We start from the raw sequence: 26,215 nt of genomic DNA on the forward strand, positions 1-26,215 counted from the left end.
GTCCATTTCGAGTTTACACTATGCTGCTAATGAACTGAGCATGGACAGAACTTTAAACTCAAATAGTCTTCTCTTCTAGAAAGTGGCAATCTAATCCCTGACTCTCGATTTTATATTTTACTCCATCAACAGTTGAAAACTGTTGTCTTTTGACGTATCAGTTAAGGTATGAAACGAATATCCAAAAAAATTAATACCCTAGCCCGCAACACATTTGTGAAACATACAACAGTAAGTGCATAGCAACTGTGTGCTTCAAAGTTCAGTTTGAGTAACAGATTCGTCTACAATAAGTTCTCATTCGGCGCGACGCAACGTGGCGATCTAATTATTTTAAAAGTAGCTCCCTTCCTTAACTGAATATAAAGTACGTACGAACCTACGCTTCACAACCGCCCCCCCCCCCCCTCCGCCTTCCTCCCACGCTCCCTCTCCCACCACATTCATTACCGCGCTGTTGATTGGTTTAACAGCCTCCAGGAGGACGCAACAGGTGATAATTGCCTGTTGGTATTGACGTTCAGCCGAGTCGACTTTCTTGACTCTGTCAGTGCCCTGAGTGGCGTTGGCGAGTCCGTTTGCCAGAAAGTGGCTTTAAGTGGCATAATCGCTCTTTTACACGCAATCGTTAAGTAGCAAAGTGTTTGGACGTCATAGCCTGCAGTTTCAATAATCGAGTATTGGTCCTGCGAAGTGAAGGAGAAGTTATCGGTGCAATTGTTTCCCGTGTGAACTCCAAGAAAACTCAGTTCGAGACAGTGGCTGCGAGGTGCCAATTTGGAATTCAAGTGCACTTCATCTGTTTGTTGTACAGTGGTCGTCAGATCTCTTGAGGATTTGCGTCACAAAAGTTTTTGCTAATTAGACGAGGGTCTGACTCGGTCGAAATTAGCTATACAGTTTGTAGGATGTGCAACAGAATCAACCGCACGTCGCAAATCTAGGGCTTCGCAAAGTGTTGACTGGAAACAGTAGTCATCAGTTAAGCTACAGTATCTTTTGGCGATTCGAGATTAGTGAAAGTGTAGCCGGACTGTGTTCAAAGCTTGAAAGCACCGAAATTTCATTATGTACTGCAAAATGCATCTCATAATAAACTTCGCTGTACTTGCAAATCTTATCTACGCAAAAGGATGTCTGCGTACGTTTTGAGGACGATAGGGATGTCCCTGACTGCAGAGGCTCACCTCGCATCATGTTTCAAGCGAGAGCCTGGAGGAAGAAAAGCAAGAAGAAACACCCACAGCCCTGGATAAAGGTAAATATATTATTCACCGTTTATGGGAAGCACTGTCGCATATCTTCCTTTTATGAGTGACATTAGTTTCATACAGTGGCCACTTATTCCTCAGTACGCCAGCAACTATCACACGTACAGCACACAATGCCTCTAATTTACTTATTTGCATTTGTATCTGTTTGTAGACTGTCTCGTTGCAGTGCTATAGTCTGAACTTAAAACGTAATTTTCTTTTTTTAAATGTTGATTCGATAAACAGTTTTGAAGACACTCGATCACACTACACCCCTGCCTTTCTTATCTGGATGTACACCCACAAATATGTGTAGCTTATATTTATTAAACGTTTCTTTTGAGTCTCCTGTCTTTTGAGTAGGTCGGTGATGGCACGAAGTGCCGAAACAGGTTTGGGCATTGAAGAGAATAATTGGTTCGTAATAGGCGGAAATGTATTCCCAGAAGTCTTCTGCTTGCTTCTCCTACTACTGCTAACCTAACTTGTCTAGAACATTTAAGCATACCTCATTTTATGCAATGGCTTTTTCATATGTTCGTCTCTTTATGAATTCTCAACTCTAGCCACTTTATATTTTGTCGAACCCGTTTATTTTTAGCATTTTCCGACAGCAAGTCAAGGGAGTGGAATAGGACTTCCGTCTGCGCCTCTTTTGCTTCCCTCTGGCAGGTACATTATGAATAGTTGTAGTGTGCATATGACTTCAGTGATTCAACGTAAAATGCAAATCACTCGCCTCCGTATCCAAGATCGCTAACGCAAGCTAGTGAGGTGGCTCAAAAACTAGTCGTAGACGTTCGGACCTTGGCGATCAAAGAAAATTTCGTTGCTAGTATTCGACCGGCGAGAGGGAAAGAAGTGGTGATGTGAAGTTCCTAATCACCGGACAGTACGCCAGTATTCTGGATTAAATTCCAGACTTGGTCGCAGTGTTTCAAGCAGGCAGGGCATTTGTCATTTTAAATGCCAAACTGTTAAGTCAGGTTGGAACCTTAAGCTCAGTTGTTCCCTTGCTTGAACTCAAGAGGCATAGGTTATGTTGCGACACCAGGTTTCAACCTCGTACACTTTATACACTCTCACCACAGTAAACGACATGATACAACTGCCCATCTGAGACTACGAACACCAAGCCTCCGTAGTGATGCCTATTGTAAAAGGTTTGCTTGGTCAACTGAACAAAGTCGTTTTCACAATCTGTTCAAAATTTTTTTTTAAATATTCGATTCTGGCACAATGTTAGGCAACAGTTGATATCAAGAGAAAAACAAAATCGATGTTTGCTGGGTTTTTGTTTAGGCTATTCTTTGATGCACCCGTTTTCTGTAATCTTATTTTGTCAAAAACAGAATTCCTTTATTTCTCATTCTATATCTATCTCAATTTTCAGTGTAGCTAGTTGTTATGCTTATTTTTACAACATGGCATTACCTTTTCCGTGCATCGTTTCGTCCTTACATCGTATGCTGTTATAAACAGCATTCTTAATTCCTTTGTTTCGGGGGTATTTGCAAAACATCTATGATTTACATTCTCAGAAACTAAGTTACCAAATACAGCTGTTTGCTGAAGACGATATGGTGGTCTTTTTAGCAGCATCCTCTCGGGCTGTTAGAAATTCGAGAGTAAACGTAAGATGTTCAGTAACGCACCATGTTTCAACAGGTATTTGTTGGTGTCGACATTACGAGGACGATTCACATTACGAGGATGATCTGAAAAGTTTTCAGCCAGATACTGAGAAGGCGTTATTCCATCCTGTAATATTCCTGTGGAAGTGCTGCAAGATACTCGTCAGCAGCTGCATCGCCTCTTGTATGGACGAAAAACGTTTACTAGCAAGGAAGACTTTAAGGTTTGGAAAGAGACTGAAGTCTGAACAGTCGCACCAAGGGAACAGGGCGGATGTTCCAACACTTTATAGCGCAGATCCTGCACATTCTCAATACAACTTTGTGAGCGGATGCATCATCTTGATGAAAGATAATATTTTTCTTCTGCAAAACAACTCTCTGAATTTTTGCATCCAGATCCGTTAGAAGGTTAAAATTGTAGTGTCGGCAGACTTGCCAACACTACGTACACTAATAGAAAGAGGCGGCCAAGATGCACGCGCTAACTCACGCAGGGTGGCGTGAGGTCTGAAACAGGATACGTAATGAATGCTATAAAGAAAAGTACGTAGCTGCTGGAATACTTAACTTTAATCCATCATTTGTATACAGCGTTCTTGATGATACAAGTGAGACTCTCTCTAGATAAATGCAATGTAATGCTAATGGCGCCTTGCTAGGTCGTAGCCATTGACTTAGCTGAAGGCTATGCTAACTAGCTGCTCGGCTAATGAGCGATGCTTCGTCCGTGTAGTCGCTAGCAAAGTCGTCCGTACAACTGGGGCGAGTGCTAGTCCGTCTCTCGAGACCTGCCGTGTGGTGGCGCTCGGTCTGCGATCACTGACAGTGGCGACACGCGGGTCCGACATGTACTAATGGACCGCGGCCGATTTAAAGCTACCACCTAGCAAGTGTGGTGTCTGGCGGTGACACCACAAAAATAATATTCCCCATTTATTGTTTCATTCTTTTGAAGACAGTTGGCTAGCAGAATTTCTTTCGCATCCTAAAATACCGGTGCTATGGCCTTTCCCACTGGTGACATCGTCTTCACCTTCTCTGGAGATGAAAAACCGGCTCATGTTCATTATTTCTATTGCCATTTTCATTCAGGAGTATAGTGGTATGTCTGTGTTGCACCCATTGCCGCATACCAACGCGAATAATCGCTTTTGTTTTTTCGAAAACGAACCAGACACTGTTCGGAAATTGTCGTACGAATTCGTTTCTGGTTCGTCGTGAGCAGGCCTGGCTACCATCTTGCATAAAGTTTACTCATGTGCTATTCAACATGCAAAATGTAGCTGACACTTTCATTTCAAATCATATGCGTCCGCAAGGGGCAGCAAGAGGGGGAACCTGTCTCTTCCCCCCTTCATCCCCACCCACCACTGGAATCTGGGTATAGCATTTTATTCATTTCAGAATTCTCACACATTCCTAGCAGTGATTAACAACGACTCTACAGAATTGCATGTTTAACTCTGTTGAGCCAGACGGAAAACATTGTGACTTTAGCAATAATTACACATTCTGAATTTTTTCGGTTGTCTCTCTGTTCCCGGAACATTATACCGTTTCCTAGACGCGGCGGCGATTTCGGCGCTGATATGCAGACAAGATGGCTGCGTAACTTTATAGAACCATGCTGAAATTATGTTCTCGATCTCCTCTCTGTCGCCCATATCGATCTGCTGATTGCGTGGCGCTCAGATTCCGACGCCAATTCCCAGGAGAACATAAACATGGCCCAGCAGTCTAAACTTCCTTCGTCCTTCCTCCAGTTCCCATAAAGACGCCACCTCCCTTTACTGCACAACGGAATAACAACAGTAGTTTATCGTTTAATATGGACAAGGAAGCTCCGTGAACGCTTTCTGAATATACACTCAGTTTTACACGGCAGAGCTTCTGTAGTGGCCCTCGAAGAACACGACCACTGTATGTATGTACATTTGAGCTAAGAACATCAGTCGGAAAAAGATGGTATTGTTTCCTGAAGCAGAAGAGATTACATCGCCATAGATTTGGACTTTCTCAATTCTATGGTATGCAACACAGCACCAAATACCGTCTTACAGCTACGAATTCTGCAATCTAGTTGGCCTGACTTAACAATAATGTCTCAAACTGAGGAAGTGGTTCTGTCCTACGCTGCTAAAAGTCGGTTCTGTGTGCTAATTAAGGGTACTTTTGGGAAATTACTCTCATTTATTCAGTCCAATGCTGGTCTTTTTTTTAGGTCTTTTCCAGAAAATAAAAACGTAGCTTCCAAAACACATTTTATTCAACTTTAGTTATGCCAGTCAACATTAAAAACAAATGGGATGGAAGTAATACAGATAATCTGTTAACGTGATCAGATATGAAGTTTCGTAAGCAAACAAAGAATTGAAGACGTCACCAAAGTTTAACAAGTGTTTTTTTAAAGGTTTATTCCCTGTTTCTTCTCTTTGTGAAACATTGAAGAGGCATTTTTTGTTGATTAATTTTGTTACTATCCAAAAGGATTTTTTCAGTCATTCTGAGTTTTTATGTTCCAATTTTTAATTTATATGCTGTTCTGCAGCTACAGATTGTGCAAAACGCACTGTAATGATAGTCCATCATTTTCGCGGAAATCAACGCTCTGCAGAAGATATAGTCTTTACATTCTTCATAAAGCCCAAAATGGAAGCTCCATGAGCATCTTTGAGAAAATAGAAATCTACATACACTTGGCAAAAAAGAGTCCAAATAACATCATAAATTAACAAACAGATCTCCGAAATAAAAAAATATATTTCGAACTTCGACAAAATTCTTATTATTTACAGATAATTCCGAACAAAAGAGAATCCTAAATTTGACGTAAGATATAAATCGATTTTCATTAAATATAAAAACCATATGGCCTGAAGTCGTCATGTTGCCTTGGTCTGTTAAGTCACCAGATCTATCTCCAGTCGAGCACATACGGGACATCATCGTACAACGCCATCGTGATCTACAACCAGCATTAACAGTCCCAGTATTGCCCGACCAAGTGCAACAGGCATCGAACTTCATCCCACAAACTAACATGCGGCAAACATGTTTGCATGCTTGCATTCAACATTCTGACGGTTACACCAGTTATTATTAATGTACCAGCATTTCACTTTTGCAATGGCTTACCTCTCGCTTACGTTAACCTGTGTTCTTGCTGCGTTAATCACTTAAATATGTTCCCTAAACAAACGTATTTCATTACTCTACATTAATTATTTTTTGGTACTGCGATTTCTTTCCGTCGGTGTATTTTAGGAGTCCGAGTCACGCATAGTTTCTAAACAGCTTTCCAGATACATACACTATGTGATCAAAAGTACCCGGACACCTGGCTCAAAATGACTTACAGGTTCGTGGCGCCCTCCATCGGTAATGCTGGAATTCAGTATGGTGTTGGCCCACCCTTAGCCTAGTTGACAGGTTCCACTCTTGCAGGCATACCTTCAATCAGGTGCTGGAAGGTTTCTTGGGAAACGGCAGCACATTCTTTACGGAGTGTTGCACTCAGGAGAGGTATCGATGTCGGTCGGGGAGGCCTGGCACGAAGTCGGCGTTCCAAAACATCCCAAAGATGTTCTATAGGATTCAAGTCAGGACTCGGTGCAGGCCAGTCCATTACAGACATGTTATTGTCGTGCAACCACTCCGCCACAGACTGTGCATTATGAACAGGTGCTCGATCGTGTTGACAGATGCTATCGCCATCCCCGAATTGCTCTTCAACTGTGGGAAGCAAGAAGGTGCTTAAAACATCAATGTAGGCCTGTGCTGTGATAGTGCCACGCAAAAGAAAACAAGTGGTGCGAGCCATCTCCATGAAAAACACGACCACACCATAACACCATCGCCTCCGATTTTTACTGTTGGCACTACACACGCTGGCAGATGACGTTTACCGGGCATTCGCCATACCCACACCTAGCCATCGAATTGTCACATTGTGTACCGTGATTCGTCACTCCACGCAACGTTTTTCCACTGTTCAGTCGTTCAATGTTTACGCTCCTCACACCAAGCGATTCGTCATTTGGCACTTACCGGCGTGATGTGTGGCTTAAGGCAGCCGCTCGACCATGAAATCCATGTTTTCTCACCTCCCGCCTAATTGTCATAGTACTTGCAGTGGATCCTGATGCAGTTTGGAATTCCTGTGTGATGGTCTGGAAGATGTCTGCCTATTACACATTACGACCCTCTTCAACTGTCGGCGGTCTCTGTCAGTCAACACAAGATCGGGCTGTACGCTTTTGTGCTGTACGTGTCCCTTCACATTTCCACTTCACTATCACATCGGAAACAGTGGACTAAGGGATGTTTAGGAGTATGGAAATCACGCGTACGGACGTATGACGCAAGTGACACCTAATCATCCGACAACGTTCGAAGTCCCTGAGCTCCGCGGAGCACCCCATTCTGCTCTCTTACGATGTCTAATGACTACTGAGGTCGCTGATATGGAGTACCTGGAAGTAGGTGGCAGCACAATACACCTAATATGAAAACCGTATGTTTTTGTGGGTGTCCGGATACTTTTTAGAACATAGTGTATCATACGTCGAGTTTTTAATGGCGCCAGAGATACAGATAAGTTTTCATTTAGCGCATGGTCATGGTATTGGTACTCCATTCTCTATGGGTTTTTTATCGACTGTCAATCTTGTTTTGAAATTCAAGTTATGATCGTGATTTGCTGGCTTATTCTACGTATCGTTTAAGCACACTGCACGTATTTACAAATGCTTAGTATGCCGATACGGTATTTGTACATGGGTTTTACAATGGAAGCGCTGCTGCTGCTTGTAGAGAATACGATAGATGATTCCCAAACCACAGAGTACCAGATTCAAGAGCCGGACCGTCACGTCTCTGGGCCACCAAGATCCCCGCACCTTACTCCGTAAGATTTTTGTCAGTGGGGATACCCTAAGGGTGGAATCTACAAAGACAAAATAAACACAAGAGATGAACTCATCATTCGAATTATTAATAATGCTCCAGTCGTAAAAGGAAGATAAGGCGACTTCAGAACAGCTACACAGTACTGTTGTCAAAAGAATGCGATAGTATATTGAAGTTGGAGACGAAAGTTATGAAAAGCAACTTCGAACTTAATTGTTTGCCTTTACTTACCAGTTAGTTTCGGTTGCATTCTAACAGCTGTAACCAGTAAAAACTGAACACATATTGTATCGAAGGTTTTATTCGAATTAGCATATACTCCCACCTCTTAAAATATTTACCGTTCCTCCTGAAACAAGCTGTATACTGATATCTAGGAGTGCCTCTGCGATTCTTTTTTTCCACCAAACCTTCAGCCATAATTTTCAGCAATGATTCATGACAGCAGTTTATTACTGGCAATTTTTATTATCAATATACCACACTTGAAGCGTCTTGATGCTGTATCACAATTGCCTGAAGATGTAAGGAATACCTCAAACGTGTTGCGCTAATAACGACGTTTGTACTGCACAAAGGTGGCATGTTGATAACATAATGCTGGAGAAAAACACGCTTTTGCATTAGCTTTTGGTCAGCATTCAACAAACGCGATATAACTCTTCTACAGAGGTATAAAACGTAACGTATTCTTTGTTCTGGTACGTCGATGACATAAGTTGTTTCGTACTCTTTTAACCGACGATCATTCGGTACCACACTGTGCTCTTCTCGAGGATCTCCTGCTTGGCTGCACTTTTGGAATGACCTTCATGTCAGCCGTCTTCAAGAGAAGTAAGTCATGTTTGAATCCAACTGCCCAGTTTTTACCCGTTGAAAAAAAAGCAAAGTCCGCACTGTCCCAAGCAAATATTAAATGGATTCCGTTTTGCTATAAAACGAACGAAACAAAGATCTTGATGAAATACTATGTCAGCTTATAACTGACTCTGTGCGTTAGGTAATAAACAGACTATATGATTTTAACAACAAAACTATGTCGAATAATATCGGAAAATGCGAAAAATAAATGACGAATAGTGCATGATACACTGTAGAAATACGACAGGAGTATTATTGGAAGATAGATCTCACTAATTACCATGAGATGGCCGTTCAACAAGGTGTGTAGCTTTAAGCAAGAAAGAGTTAACTATAGAGCACAAAAAAGGATACATGAAAAGAAAGTGAGAAGTCAAATACAGTAGTGTTGCGAAGTTGTCTTCTTCTATTATACTGATCCACCTCATCCAAGCGTTTATGAAGCTATTTTAACGCGTAATTACTGTGCAACGTAGTTTGGCATTTTATCTCTCACAAAACGTCGAGGTTCACCATAATGATAAACAAATACTTTTAAAATCACCCTCACTTTAATCTGTATACATATAGCCTACTGGCTAAGCGCATTTGCGAAAATCTCGAACTAAATAAAGTTTCGTATACCTAGCTGAAAAGGACTTTAAACGCCTACGTTCCAACACGCAACGCACTTTTAGCTATTTGTATTTAAGCAACCAAGATTGTTGCCGGTATTTGGGAACAGGTTCTAAAACTAATTCGATGAACACTTCTTCATACCCATTTTGTGTCTGCCGGCAACAAGTGCTGATTTTCTTTCTCGGAAATTTGTTATAAAATTACAGAGACGTATTGTTACTACAACAGTAGGGTCCGATTCCAAACTTCCGTGCCGTTATCAGTAAGCGATATGAGATACGTCGTCCCATGCAGTTGAAATACGTCGCCCCATGCAGTTACACAAAAGCGATGATGTTGATGATGTTTGGTTTGTGGGGCGCTCAACTGCGCGGTTATCAGCGCCCGTACAAAGTCCCAACCTTTGCTCAGCCCAATCGCGCCACTTTCACACCCAGCCATCTCGAAGCAGCAGAAGCGATGGATTCGCGCTTGACTGTTGAGCACGAACGTGATTAGAGCATTTCTCTCGCTGCTCAGACCCGAACTGGGAAGAGACGTATGGCTTCGCACTGTCGATTTAACGTCTTTGGCTGTATTTCTGCGAACTGGGATATTTTGAGATAACTGTTTCTGCTGTTCTGATTTCGCATTTGTTGAGGCAACTACAGAAATTATATCCAGCATCCAAATTACCATTGCCCACTGGCCATGCAAATATACCCTATTATATTTTCACAGATCATTTGCCATTAATAGCATCGGTTCTGCAGCGACAGTAACGTGTGTAACATTCTCTCTTGCCATAGCGCGCGCGCGCACACACACACACACACACACACACACAGAGAGAGAGAGAGACAGAGATTAATTTTTAATTTTTGTCTGGTAAAAATTGGTAACATTGTCTCAGAAATAAATTGCTACCAACACCCGCATCCGATCAAATTCTCCCTTGGTTATCAGGCGGATGCTAGAACTGGAAACCCTCTCTCAAATATTCCCAATTGTGTATCCTCTGACTCACGCCCAGCACACTGGAACATGAAGTGGAAAGAAAAACGGCTCTTAAATGGGCCGGGTCTCAAAGAACCCTTTCTGTTCCTTCGAATCTCCCTCATTATCCTTCTTTCTCCAGCGATTCTACTGCATTACATGTTGTACATGTTACTGTAGTGTTAGTTTCCATAAATGATGTATGAATCTTAACTAATTGGTGTGATTTTGAATAATTGTAGAAATAATCCGAAACCGAGCCGAGAGTTTCAATAAAATAACAATTATTGTCTGTGTATCTAAACTCCAGATTATTATCTGCGTAAGACGCATGTTTAACTTCTCTGAACGTTGTCGTCTGTAGTAGCACTGAGTGAGTGCGATATGGCAACACAGGAATTGTTGTTTGACTTGACGCTACGGTATGTGTCTATGATGTATAGGAATTAAATGTGTGTCACGCGTTTCACTGATATACATATACCTCTGTAGAGTTTTGTTTCTCGTTTCCTTAGAGTTGGCGAGTTATCTTAGTTCCTGATAATCTATGAGATCAACACTGTAGGATTACGATTAGCGATGTACTCTTTGAAACGCAAGACGCATGCTATTCATCTAATAGTAATATAGAAACAAAGTAAGAGAGTGTTTTATATCCTTTAATTTGTCGTGTTTCGTGACTCAGAAGCGAAAAAAATTAAGTGGTGCTATTGAGAGGCTGTAGATGCTACAAAGGCTGAAAGCGTAATGGCGTTAAAAGGCGCGGCGAGTGTGTAATTTACACTTCGTCATAAACACTTTCATGATGTAATAGATTGTGAATATGTTGTTTGTGGTTTAAGTGTATGTGAGGTGAGCCGTATTTGTATGTCTGCAGGGTAACCGCGTGTCCTCTGTGGGGGACACCCGCAGCGTGTGGATTGGAGGTGCCCCAGCTACCGGAGAACGCATCAAGTACCCCGACAACAGAGTCATCTCTGCCAAGGTAACCCTTCACACGTCCAGTTTTATTCTTTTTATTGTGTCGCTCTTCCTGGATACCATGTACATGAGAAAGACAAGAACGGAAAAAACTTTCAGTCTTTATTGTTGACAACTAATTTCGATAGTTGTAACTGTCATCTTTTAGTCTTCAAAACATTTTTGTTATAAAATTTAGTCCAGTGTGAGTTAGTACCTGATGCCATGTTGTCATTATGGTGAATAAAATACAGCTCGTTATACTGTGGCCTGTGGACAAAAAACCATTTACATTTAACAAAGCACTTTGTTCACATGGACATTTTCACATACGTATAGGATTGCCTTGTCTAGCTGGGACCTCGTCGGGACACTCTGAGATGGAGGTGTAGAAATGAAGTAATAAATTTATTTAATGTAATTACTTTTTATTTAGGACACGATTGCATGGAACTTGTTGCGGCAGAAGTAGTCGGTACACCATATTTTTCGGAAGATTTTTACCTTTTTCAGTGAGTCTTTTTTCTCTTTGCGTTTTTATAAAACTCCATGAAAGTCAGCTTGTCAGACTGGAACTATACGACTGATTCCACAGTCCCTGGCAGCAGTCTGTTTCTTTCATCAGTCCTCTGGTCGGACATCAGTGAAAATTCTCTTTCCACAATGGCGTTGTGTGCGGAATTAGAAAACAAATGCTCGCATGTTTTAGTAGTTGGCATTTGCGCTCAGAATTTTCGGTTTCCTTAAGAAAGTAAGTCCACCTTTCTTCCACGGGGTGTTTGGACTTCATCCTTCCGAGTCACGCATAGTTTCTAAACAGCTCTCCAGATACATACACTATGTGATCAAAAGTATTCGGACACCTGGCTCAAAATGACTTACAAGTTCGTGGCGCCCTCCAGCGGTAATGCTGGAATTCAATGTGGTGTTGGCCCACCCTTAGCCTTGATAAAAGCTTCCACCCTCAAGCATACGTTCAATCAGGTGCTGGAAGGTTTCTTGGGGAATTGCAGCCCATTCTTCACGGAGTGCTGCACTGAGGAGAAGTATCGATGTCGGTCGGTGAGGCTTGGCACGACGTCGGCGTTCCAAATTATCCCACAGGTGTTCTGTAGGATTCAGGTCAGGATTCTGGACGGGCCAGTGCATTACAGGGATGTTATTGTCGTGTAACCACTCCGCCACAGGCCGTGCATTATGAACAGGTGCTCGATCGTGTTGAAAGATGCAATCGCCATCCCCGAATTGCTCTTCAACAGTGGGAAGCAAGAAGGTGTTTAATACATCAATGTAGGAATGTGTTGTGATAGTGCCACGCAAAACAAGTGGTGCAAGCCCCCTCCATGAAAAACACGACCACACCATAACACCACCGTCTCCGAATTTTACTGTTGGCACTACACACATTGACAGATGATGTTCACCGAGCATTCGCTATACCCACACCCAGCCATCGAATCGCCACATTGTGTACCGTGATTCGTCACTCCACACGTTTTTCCACTGTTCAATCGTCTAGTGTTTACGCTCCTTACACCAAGTGAGGCGTCGTTTGGCATTTACCGGCGTGACGTGTGGCTTATGAGCATCCGCTCGAACATGAAATCCATGTTTTCTCACTTCCCACCTAGCTGTCATAGTACTTGCTGTGGATCCTGTTGCAGTTTGGAATTCCTGTGTGATGGTGTGGATATATATCTGCCTATTACACATTACGACCCTCTTCAACTGTCGGCGGTCTCTGTCAGACAAGGCCGGCCTGTATGCTTTTGTGCTATACGTGCCCCTTCACGTTTCCACTTCACTGTCACATCAGAAACAGTGGATCTAGGGATGTCTAGGAGTGTGGAAATCTCGCGTACAGACGTATTACACAAGTGGCACCCAATCACCCGACCACGTTCTAAGTCCGTGAGTTCCGCGGAGCGCCCCATTCTGCTCTCTCACGATGTCTAATGGCCACTGAGGTTGCTGATATGGAGTACCTAGCAATAGGCGGTAGCACAATGCACCTAATATAAAAAAACGTATGTTTTTGAGGGTGTCCGGATACTTTTGATTACATAGTGTATACTCCTGAAATCAAATGTCACCTGAAATCTTCACACTATATTAGTCAGATATATAATAGTGTTTCCAATCAATACCCAATCTGGGTTTTCATATAGCATCATCCAGTCAAATACTTGATATTTATTAACAGAAACAGCCCTTTTCGCTAAGTAATCTAATGCTACGGTATAGAAGACATTTGTCTCTTCCCCAGAGTACGTTTTATAACAAAAACTTTCTGAAGACCGGAAGATAGTTACAACTGTCGAAACCGGTTGTCAGCAATAATGATTGATATTTTGAAAGTTTTTTGTAAGTAAAACCTAGTTCGCTCCTTCTAAGTTCTCAATATGAGAAAATTCAGTCAAACACGAAAGGTAAATTGGATTCTTGATTAATTACGTTTGTGGAAAAAATTTAATCCTTCTATTCCTAGGAGATAAGCCATTTACTGCCCCTTTTCGGGCGATCTGCTTAAAACTAGACTTTCGTTCTAGTTGTCTCTTTTATTGCTCCCTATTCTCTGATATACAGGGTGTTTCAGAATGAATATTGGTGTTTTAAGGCATTGTATCATTATTATATTCAGCTTACGGTTATAAATAATACATCAAATGAAAGACTAACTCAGTTTTGTTTGTATACCTGTGCACATGCGCATGCACGTTTCCAGTATCTTCCATTAGAAAGCGCTAGTAGCAAAGATGGCTACTAATGAACAGAGAGCTTCTTGCGTTTTATAGTTTGAAAGGACTGGAGCTGTTGTCACATCGCAACGTGCGTTCGGTATTAAGTTCCATTGTAATCCTCCGAGAGATACCATCAGTTTGAAGACACTATTGAGTCTTGAGGAGAGAGTGACCGAACAACTTGTTGAACGAGTGAGTTACAAGCTCTAAAGTTTAAGAAACAGGATTGAAGCAGTTGTTGCAATAATTACTTCAGACAAACTGATCAAGGTTTCGGAAGAATTCACCTATCGACTCACCGAGTGCCACGTGACAAATGGTGCTCACATTGAATGCTTGTAATAAAATCTGTTTGAGTTGCTCTTTCATTTGATGAACTATTTATAATTTTTAACTGAATTTAAATGCTACTAAGCCTTGAGAACGCGATATTTATTTTGAAAAAACCCAGCTCAGTGATTAGCCGAAAGCCGTGGGAAACCACTAACACACCAGAACAGTCGTCGAATAGAGCGCACAAAACTATTGGCCAGCAGACTGCACAAAACTACAGGCCTATATCTCTGACACCAGTCGTTCGTAGAATTTTAAAACATGTTTTATCCTCGCGTATTACAGTTCCAGAACCGAAAATCTCTTCTTTAGGAATCAACATGGGTTCCGAAAGCAACGATCGTGTGAAATTTACAGTGGTGGAAATATTTCTTGCATCACATCTTACAATTAAAAATTTTTGTTACAATAATTGAATAACTGAGCTACATTTGCCTGATTTCTCTTGATTTCTATCAGAAATGAATATACACAGTAATTTTTGTCAATTTGTTTTATTAATTTTTGTTTCTATAAAAATGTTTGTTTTTTATAATTTAACACTTACCTGAAAAATGAGATTAAGTGGATATGTCAGCTATTCTGTTCGGTATTCTGAAATATGAATACTAATGTTGAAATAAACACTGCATATTAATGTTGTAACATAACACTGATGGATTTCAATGTTTGTGTTGCCCTATATGAACACACTGTTTGTATTTAATACTTTGTTGCTCCACCACGCGCCTTAATCACCGCTTGGCATCGTGAAGGCATTGAAAGAATTAACTTTTTAATGTTTTTCCCACTCAGTTCATGAAACCACACACGCACAAGGGTCTCAACAGCTCCGTGTATTTCGTGGCTTATTTTTGGTGATAGCATTTCCCATAACCTTCCAACAGTTTTCAATAGGATTGTTTCCAGGCCACTCTAATACTCGAACCCCATTTTGTCGAAGGAAAAATTTTACCTGAAATTTAGAAGTAAGTGATAATTAACCAAGAACGTAATCTGCTTCGTGTTTGGTACAAATATCAGTCATAGGACTCACCTTCAAAGCTCTATGGCAAGGAGCGGAGTCTTCCTGAAAAATGCAATTGGAAACATCTCCAAACTGGTCTCTAATGGTTGGCATAAGTTTCCTTTCAGGGATGCTTATGTAGGCATCTGCATTGACAGTGCCATTGGTGAAGTCCAGACGATCTACTCCGTGACTGGAAACGCACCCCCAGACCATCTGTCCTTGTGGGTGTTTGACTGTATGTGTTATGCATGATGGCAAAAATTCTTCACCTTTTCTTCGACGTACGAACACTTTTCCATCTGAGCCATGCAGTACTAAATTTGGACCCATCTGAAAAGATTACGTTGTTCCACATCTCTGTTGTCCATGTCGCATTTGCCTGTGCCCATTGCAGTCGCTGTTGTAGCATTATGTTGGTCAATAAAGGCTTCCTTCTAGAACGACGGGCTGAGAGTCCAGCCTCCAGTAGTCTATTTCTTACAGTTCTACTGGTTACTGAGATGTCGCACATTTCTTCCCAATCTCGCTTTAGTTTAGTTGATGACAGGCGACGATCGTTGAGCGAAAGCCTTTTTAATACCCTGCCCTGTTTGGCAGTAGACACCCTTTTCCAACCTCTTCCTTTCTCACGATCAACATTTCCTTTTTTCCTGTATTTTTTCAGTAACCTCGAAATCGTAGACTGTTTAAATCCTGTGTTAGAGGTATCTCTCTGGTGCTGATACCAACAGACGAATAAGCAATTATAGCAGCTTTCTTTTCCGGCGTTAATTCAACTGACCTGCCCATCTTCTCACTGTAAAGTCTCAACTCAAAATGGCAGTATAAACACTGGTTCCATTGTAAAACCAAACAACTACGAAGAGTTGTGTATTGTAGGAAAACATGCGTGAAGAAGTCAGACTATTAAGTCAAGAATATGTCAATAAAGTTTAGCAACAATGGCACTGGTATAACCTGATGCAAACTGCTGCATAAGACAAAAAGACGAAGTAATTCATGGTGATGCAGTAAATATTTCCACCACTGTAGTTCGCTCTGTTCGTCCACGAGACACAGAAAGAAAGCAAGCGACCAGGAAGATGTCGTGTTCCTTAACTTCCGGAAAGCGTTCGATATAGTTCCGCATTGCCACCTAGTGAACAAAATACGAGCGTTCGGAATATCAGACCAACTGTGTGATTGGACTGAAAAGTTTCTATCAAATAGTTCACAGCACGTCATTCTAAATAGAGAGAAGTCTTGAGAAATACCAGTAATTTCTGGTGTGACCCAAGGGAGTTTTAGGGGCCCATTACATTTCACGGCACAGGTAAATGACGTAATAGATAACGTCGGAAGTTCCGTGAAGCTTTTCGTGGGTGATGTTGTTGTATATAGAGAAGTCGCAAGGGTAGAAAATTGTAGCGGAATGCAGGAAGACCTGCACAGGATCGATGCTTAGCGCAGGGAGTGGCAGTTGGCCCTCAACACAAGCAAACGTAACGTATTGCGAATACATAGAGAGAGAAAGACTCTTTATTGTATGATTACATGATTACAGAACAATCACTGGAATCTGTTATTTTCATAAAATATCTAGAAGTATATGCACGGAGCGATCTGAAATGGAACGATCACATAAAATTGATCGCGGGTAAGGCAGATACCAGACCGAGATTCGTTGGAGGAATCCTCAGGAAATGTAGTCCATCAACAAAGGAAACAGTTTACCAAACACTCGTTTGACCAATACTTGGATATCGCTCGTCAGTCTGGGATCCGCACCAGATAGGATTGAATGAGGAAATATAGAGGATCTGGGGAAGAGCAGCACGTTTCGTTACAGGTTCATTTAGTAAGTGCAAAAGTGTCACGAAGGTGCTCACGTTCCTTATCACGGTATGGTACATTAAAATTCCGAAAGCGTACGTTTCTAGAAGAGCCAACAGATATATTGCTTCCTCCTACGTATATCCAGCGAAAACACATGAAGGTAAAATTAGAGAGTTTGGAACCCACGCGGAGGCTTGCTTGCAATCGTTCTTCCCACGAACCGTATGTAACTGGAACAGGGAAAGGGGAAAATGACAGTGGCACACAAAGTACCCTCCGCCATAAACCGTAAGATGGCTTGCAGAGTATAGATGAAGATGTAGAAATAGTCACTCATCTGCCGCTGAAGCCTGTGTGGTGCATTCGTCTCCTTGTAGTCTTGGTGAAAATGGGTGTCTTACTCCCCCACATTCAAATGGGTGGCGATCTGACACAGCATGCGGACTGTCACCCCGTGTGCCTCTATAGAGGCGACATGACTTCCATGGGCGCCCGTACGATATGTTGTAGAGGGGGAGGACGGCACCTAGACCTGGGGGTTAACGAGTATTTTTAAAATTATGGAAGACAAAAGGTGACTTTTAAGTCGCCATAAAAAAGTTACAGCTCCAACATACGTAATACCGACTTTTCAATCAGTTTTTGAAAGAATAACATCTGAATAGCCTCTGACTACACTATATTTTTTTCTTTCCATGAGAGCTTGAAGGGGTAGTTGCACGATGGTGCTCTCGACCTCCCCCCCCACACCCCCCCCACCCTCCTCTGCCTCTGGGCATGAACGCCCTTGGTGACATCATTCGCCAAACACTTGAGCCCATCCTGCGCGGTGGTTTACGTGTGTAGAAACGTTGTCTCTGTGAATCTGTGATACTGATGCTCTACCCTTAACGCTGTTGACCTCCGACACTTTTTTATTTACACCATACGTACTGTCCAATAGACGAGATGTCTTTCACAGTGGGGAATATGAACAAGTGCTCATAGCTCTTACGGTATGCACCTTAGATCCCATGTTTACTGGACATTTTTTTCATGTTTTGGTCTATACTACTGACTGCGCGAACTAAGTTGACTTTCGGCACGATGGCTAATGAGAGTGACTTTAAATGGGACATGTCTATACGGTCGCCTCCATCAGCCACTGCGCCGACTATCTACTTAGTTTCCGTGAACTTTACCACCTGCCAAAATATAGAAAGCAAAGAGCTTGCAGCAGAAGAGATTTGTTTTACAATATCGAAGATGAAGAAGTGCTCTTAGCTCTTAAGGTATACGTTTTAGAGCCCATGTTTACTAGACCTTTTTGCCTAGAATGATCGTTCCTGCCATAATCCTGAATATTGTCCATTCCTCTTGGGACTCCTTGTATAACATAGATTTTCCATATCTCTTGTTAATATTATGTAATCGTCTGCAAAATTAAGTCTTTGTCTTACAAAATCAAAAAATTAAAGACTTGATTTAAAATCTGAGATCTAAATACAGATTACTCCCAAGCATTTAGAGATAAATTTATACTGACCCCAGACGAGTTTAAATTGAGTATTTTGAAATAAAAAGCAATAATAGGAAATGAAGATTTCAGGCAGTCCCTAGGGAGCAATGCATGTGAGTCATATGTTACTGAAATGATGATTGTGGCGTTACGTTATAAAATAATACACAATTCTACATGATTTGTGTTTCTATGGGGTTACATGAAGTTGTTGATATTTGAATCCACAGTAGAAACTGTTGAGGAACTAATTGGTAACTGTGCTTGATTTCTAACATTTTTGGTTCCCGAACGCATTTCTTCAACCGTATAAAAACGCCCCTCCTCCTCCTCTCAGCCACAAAAATCACAAGTTCCGATATTGTAAAACTTATAAAACTTACAATTTGAAATCATTTTTTACAAAATGGTGTTCTGAAATTCAGGTTTTTAAGAGATACTTTCTTATAATAAAAACAATAAAACCGAAATATTTAAAGAAAAATCCGTGGGAGGTGCCGCAACGGCGTTCCGGCCGAAATTAATCCCTGGTTGGCTGATGCAGAAGGCACTGTACCAGGGTTGTCTCCTTGAGGAAAAGGAGGAGGAAAGGTGAGACGGTCATAGGTCCCTACTTTCTCCTCTCACCTTCTCCTCCCTCAAATAACAATTTACTGTCACTCCCACTTTTAACGTGCCACAGTTGCCAAGGATTTAAAAATAATAGCAAAATAAAATGTTTTATTATATAGGGGCAGTCAAATGAAAACTAGGCAGATGGAAAAAGTAAGTAACCCGTTTGTTATGCAAAAGTAATCGTCATAACTGTTAGTTCGTTTATCCCTCTATGAGACAAGACGGTGGATGCAATTTTTGCAAACCTTCGAATAAGTTTTGCTGTTGCTTTCAGTTGTAGTGGAAGGTCTTTCCCTTTCTGTGTTGTCTTACTGAAATTCTGCCATTTGCTGCTTCTACTCGCGGACTCACGAACCGTGTCGGGTGCTGCTGACAGCAGCTTGTGAATAGACGCCCCTGCCTGGCCGGAATGTTCTCTGCAGCCGGTCAGCCTGCATAGCTGCTTTCGTTGCCATTTTAACACCATTTTCATGCTACTTTATCTTTCGAAAATTGTCTACGAAACTTGAAAATTGATAAACATAAAAATAACACGTCTTTAGCGTTTGGGGGGGGAGGGGGGCAGCTTGATGATCCTCATGACACCTCCCCCCCCCCCCCCCTCTTTGGATCTACGCCGGTCTCACAGTAGGACAGATAACAGAAATTTAAGAGTGTGGCAAAATTTCACGCACCTTTCTAAAGTCGCCTTCACACAGAGCCACTGAGAAGCACTTCTCAGTGGCTCTTCCGCTGGCAAAGTATTCGTTAAAATGGGTTCTTCCATGGAGATAAAAAAAAGAGGAAAGATGGCATTACGTTACAAACGTGAAGCCATTGGCCGCCATCTTAACTAGCCCAATACTTTAGGTTCACCGCATTCTGGGAGTATGCGTACGGAACGATTTGAAGTGGAATGATCATATAAAATTAATTGTTGGAAAGGCGGGTGCTAGGTTGATTGGTTGGTTGTTTTGGGGAAGGAGACCAGACAGCGTGGTCATCGGTCTCATCGGATTAGGGAAGGATGGGGAAGGAAGTCGGCCGTGCCCTTTCAGAGGAACCATCCCAGCATTTGCCTGGAGTGATTTAGAGAAATCACGGAAAACCTAAATCAGGATGGCCGGACGCGGGACTGAACCGTCGTCCTCCCGAATGCGAGTCCAGTGTCTAACCACTGCGCGTGCTAGGTTGAGATTCATTGGGAGAGTCCTCAGAAAATGTAGTCCCGCAACAAAGGAGGTAGCTTACAAAACACTCGTTCGACCTATACTTGAGTATTGCTCATCAATGTGGGATCTGTACCAGGTCGGGTCGACAGAGGAGATAGAGAAGATCCAAAGAAGAGCGGCGCGTTTCGTCACAGGGTTATTTGGTAAGCGTGATAGCGTTATGGAGATGTTTAGCAAACTCAAGTGGCAGACTATGCAAGAATCATACGCGACTGGAATAGGAAAGGGAGGTAATGACAGTGGCACGTAAAGTGCCCTCCACCACACACCGTTGGATGGCTTGCGGAGTATAAATGTAGATGCAGATGTAGATGTAGATGTAGATTCATATCCCCATAGTTCACCGTGGTGACACTTCCCCATGACGTCACTCTGCGTCCTATTACTAGACAAATACACATTCAAGAACAGAAAAACGTTCGAAATTGAATGGTAAACAGTAGCCTGCCAACGCTTTGGGCTCCTGTGGCGCTCAGTGGCGGACTACCACCACCAGTAGCCCAGAATTGCGACTGGTTTCCAACGTCGGCTTCTTACGACGCCCTTCGGTGGTACTGCTGATCGACCAAGCAGCGGGTAACGTCGCCACGTTAAGGGCCCTTTCACGTGCGAGGCCGTGCTTCCAGCTGGAGAGAGCTTACGTTAGACGATTCGCGTTACATTGCGTCCTTTCACACGAGGGAGTCAGAGCTTCGACCTCGGCTCACTGAGCCGCAATTTAGCTTGTCAAGTGAATCGCCTGCTACCAGCTTTACACAGAGCCTTATGGGAGCTTTCACAATAGATAAAGTGAATTAATTGCTTGTCGTCCTTCGCGCTGCGTTTCAGTACACATAATTGAATCAGCCAGATGCTAAGTACCTGTAAGAAGAATAGTTTTACAAAAATATATTAATGACAGCCATCAAGTTTTTAGAGAATGATACACAAAAGAAGTAGAACTATCTGATATTTCATATTTGAGGCACATTAAAAGATGTAGAGAAATAAAGAGTGATTCTGTAGCAACTGAAAAAACTAAATATATTCATTCTAACCTCCTGCCATTTTTATCACCTGTTATTCAGCACAAAATATGCATAACCAAAGTATACGATACTCGTGTATTTTATTCTAAATAATAGAACGCATTCAAATGCTGTCACATACATGATTCTTTCCAGAACATACTCAACTTACGTGAAGAAGATAGCACAATTAGAAACGACGAAGCTGAAGCGGATAGCGATCATCTGCGAGTTAAGTATTAGTGAGGGAGAACGGATCCCTTCTAAAACAAGAAGAATTACGAACCAAGGCCTAAAATCAGACATAGACAAATTCTGTAATGTTTTACACCGAAGCATTTAAATTAGCAAGAATGCAGGACAGTATCATCTTTGCTAAAAGACTTGGCAGCTGTTCCGGAACTGATTTCCCTTATTTTGTTATAATGATCGTTTCTGACTGTGTAGGTCGGCGCTAACAAAATAAATTCGCGTTCAGTGGAGAAATTTGTTGGAAATTTCGTGAGAAGATTCCGCACAACGAAAAACGCCTTTGTTTTAATGATGTCTAACACGATCCCTGTATCATGTCAGTGACACTCTTTCCCCTATTTCTCAATAACACAAAACGTGCTGCTCTCCTTTAAACTTTCTCGCTGTACTCCGTTAATCCTTCCTGGTAACAATCCCACAGCTCGCAGCAGTACTCCAAAAGAGGACGGACAAGCGTAGTTGTGGGCAGTCTCTTTAGTAGATCTGTTGAATCTTCTAGGTATTCCGCCAATGAAGATTGGTAATTGTAATTCCAAGGTATTTAGTTGAATGAACTGTCTCTAGATTTGACTAATTATCGTTTAACCGAAGTTTAACGCATTCCTTTTAGCACTCATGTGGATGACCTCTCACTTTTCATTATTTAGGGTCAATTGCTGGTTTCCCATCGTACAGATATCTTTTCTAAATCGTTTTGCAATTTGGTTTGATCTTCTGATGACTTTACTAGTCGATAAACGAGACGGCTACTCAGATTGTCTCCTAAATCGTTTATATAGATAAGGAACAGCAGAGGGCCTATAACTCCACCTTCGGGATCACCAGAAATCACTTCTGGTTTACTCTATGGTTTTTCGTCAATTTCTACGAACTGTGACCTCTCTGCAGGAAATCACGAATCCAGTCACATAACATTCCATAAGCATGCAGTTTGAATGCAAGCCGCTTGTGAGCTACAGTGTCAAAAGCCCTCCGGAAATCTTGAAATACATGATAAATTTGAAATCCCTTGTCAATAGCACTCACCACTTAGTGTCAGTAAAGATCTAGCCATGTTTCGGAAGAACGATGTTTTCTAAATTCATGTTGACTGTGTCAATAGACCGCTGTCTTGGAGATAATTCGTAATATTCGAACACAATATATGTTCCAGAATCCCGCTGCAGATCGACATTAATGATACATGCCTGTAATTTAGTGGATTACTCCTACTACTTTCCTTGAATATTGGTGCCACCTGTGCAGTTTTCCAGTCTTTGAACATGGATATCTCGTGGAGCGGGCGGTTATATGAGATGCATCAGCATGCTCTGAAAGGACCTAATCGGTATTCAGTCTGGAGCTGAAGACTTGCTTTCATTAAGAGATTTACGTTGCTTCACTACTGCGAGCATATCTACTTCTAAGTTACTCATGGTGGCAGTTGTTTTTTATCCGAATTTTGAAGTATTTACTTCGTCTTCTTTGGTGAAGGAATTTGGAAAAGCTGTGTTTAGTAACTCTGCTTTAGTAGCACTGTTATCGATAGTATTTACATTGCTGTCGTGAATTGATTGTGTCTTGCCGCCAGCGTACATTACATACGACAATAATCTCCTTGGATTTTGTGCCAGGTTTCGAGACTCAGTCTCGTGGAAACTATTATAAGCATCTCACATTGGAGTCGACGCTAAATTTCGAGTTTCTGTAAAAGATCGCCAATCATGAACATTTTGAGTTCGCTTAAATTTTTCGTGCTTTTTTCGTTGTTTCTGCGACAGTGTCCTGGCCCGTTGTATGGGCTCGTTGACGCATTGCGATTGCTGCTCACTGTTATTTTGTAGTACGATCGAGTAGGTTTTTACAACAAAGAAATTTGTTGTGCATCCACCTCAGAGTAACAGCCACCCTCTGTTCCATTGCTCTATGCTTCCTCATTTTGGTGTCCACCAACCGAAAGAATTATTTCAGTGTTTCACATAGTTCATCGAATGAAGTTAATGACACACGATAGAAATCGAAAAATTTCTCAGGAGGTGCTCGAAGTATTAGGTGAAAGCAATGAAAAAGCTCCTAATCTAATCGATAGTTATTGGGTAGCACCAATGCTTTCTTTTCTGATTCTAGAAACAACACGTCAACAGGCAGCAATTCTTTTTAGGTACCACGCCACACCTACAGCTCACTGAATCCAGAAGCACGGTCTCCCACTTGAAAGGACCGTTCACTGTTACTTTGGCTAGAGATGGAAGTCAATACAGAAGGTTTCATGTGTGAATCTGAAAAAACATCCATCGATACGCAGCATGAAGAGTGAGGGATATTCAGATAAACTGCAAAAATTAAATATTCCACCGTACGTTACAGGCAAACGTTCTGCAAAGAAGGGGACAATTGGTGAGCGTCACTCACATTTCTTTCCGCTTGTGTTGGGTCTGTTGATATCTCATGTAAGTACTTAAAGTGTCTTCAAATCTGTATGTCTCGATCACGAACAAAACTGTACAAAACACAGCAGTTTTTATAATACCTTAAGAAAATTCTGAAGATAATAAGAAGGCCGATCAAAAATTTCTGCACTCTTTAGCTGTACTCCGTTCATCATAAGAATAACCTGTTGTAAACATTACGCCCTGTATTCAAATGGTTCAAATGGCTCTGAGCACTATGGGACTTCACTGCTGTGGTCATCAGTCCCCTAGAACTTAGAACTACTTACACCTAACTAACCTAAGAACATCACAAACATCCATGCCCGAGGCAGGATTCGAACCTACGACCATAGTGGTCATGCGGTTCCAGACTGTAGCCCCTAGAACCGCACGGCCACTCCGGCCGGCGCCATGTATTCTTCTGCGTTTGCTTGAATCTCATTGGAAGCCAAGCTGTGACCAGTACAGTCAAGTACGCTCATAAGGATACGTTTTATGCTGTGTTACACGCACATAGACTAAGCAGGACAATAGCTTTACCGGTGCATTAAACTTGGACAGTACTGGCAAACCAGCGGTCCAACTAACCAGCAATGATGTGAGCAGTTGCAGTTCAGACGTAAAAAGGGACTAGCAAAGAAACAATATAGCTTCGAATGTCATTTAATTTTTGAAGAGAATGAAATAATATTCGGCAAAGATCCAGCACTACCTCACGATTCTTAGGTGACCCGACGGAAAGCATAAAATGCTCTCGTTCTCACCTGATACGGTATTCTAATATTGCAAACAAGAGTTACGAAAATGCCTAACTTAAACACAGGGTAATTTTTCTGAGCGAGCTATTAGTGATTCAAAAGCATACTGCAGGGATTTTGCCGCACTGTTGAATACTGAAGCCACTGAAGTCTTACAGTCAGTCGTCAGTTGGACTTGCATTCCCATCCATCTACATATTTCTTGTCACTTATTTATATTTTTGCCATCATAATATAACAATCTTGTTATTGTTCATCTGCTCATAATCTCATATATTACCATCATTAGCACTAACAGCCATTTGATAAACACTGCTATATAAAGCCCTCATCTGGACTTTCGGATGCATTACAGTCATTAGCTCTAAGCATTCACATTACTCCTGTGTGTTTTCTTATGTCATGACATGTACCCATCTCAGCCTATTTGTATGTCTTGGAATGTAGCGAAGGACTTACTTGCTCCATCTTTGGCTACATGTCCTATCCACTCTCATTATAACCATAATTATGTCTTCTGTTCCAGTCTGTTTGCTAATCCTATTATTTACTTCCATGTTTCTCCTAGTAATTCCTAAGTTGTACCTCTCCACTGCTTGCAGAGAAACTCACACTTTTCTTTGGTTTTCAGCTTATAAGTTCATGTCTCATTGCTTTAAGTCAAAATTATCACTACACACTGATCTGTAAACATTCACTTCAGACACAGTGGGAGATATTTTGTAAACTCCATTGTGTTTGCCAAGGTACTCCATGCCATTTTTAATCTTTTATTTTTATTCCTGTCTGTGTTGTCTTAGTCTTCAACTGGCCTCAAGCAAAAAAGTAATGACTTTGTTCTATGATTTCTTTGTTGACTTGTACTGTTTTCTTGTCATCATAATGGCTATACATTATTTTTGTCTTATTGTATTAGATTTTCAGCCATGTTTTCAAATCTGTTCATTAGACTGTTCACATTCGTTTTAAAAAGATTTTATGTACTAGAAGCAAACTACATTTACCGTACCCTCAAAAACTCACTCCCACTACCATACAGAATCCAGAACCTTAAGAGACTCAAAACCTTTCCTCCAAAAACCTCATTCTCACAAAAGTACCATTCCTTTCCAAAGGCCTTATTTTTGCCACATTCCCAAATTCAATCATGATGGACCTATTAAATGTCTTCTATCCTTCTCCGGGACCCTACAGTGGAAACACCTTTTCACCACCAATCCTACTAATCAGACTGAATGCAAAGCCAATGTTGAACCCTGCCCGACTTAGTTCACTCCTCCATCCAACTGTGGTCCCTCTCCACCCCAGAATTTCTTAACCTCAAACCTTGCCTGCCATCACTTCCCAAATCCC

General features: G+C 41.6%; 1 protein-coding gene across 1 annotated transcript in view; it reads left to right on the forward strand.

The window, feature by feature from the left end:
- LOC124777471 (phospholipid-transporting ATPase IF-like) overlaps positions 1–26,215 on the forward strand; it is a 442,189-nt gene that overhangs the window by 253,362 nt on the left and 162,612 nt on the right. The window contains exon 3 of the mRNA XM_047252898.1: positions 11,130–11,237. Within this exon, the coding sequence (XP_047108854.1) occupies positions 11,130–11,237 (108 nt within the window). The remainder of the gene's footprint in view (positions 1–11,129; positions 11,238–26,215) is intronic.

The sequence above is a fragment of the Schistocerca piceifrons genome, chromosome 2 (genome assembly GCF_021461385.2).
Source record: "Schistocerca piceifrons isolate TAMUIC-IGC-003096 chromosome 2, iqSchPice1.1, whole genome shotgun sequence".
NCBI classification, from domain to species: Eukaryota; Metazoa; Arthropoda; class Insecta; order Orthoptera; family Acrididae; genus Schistocerca; species Schistocerca piceifrons.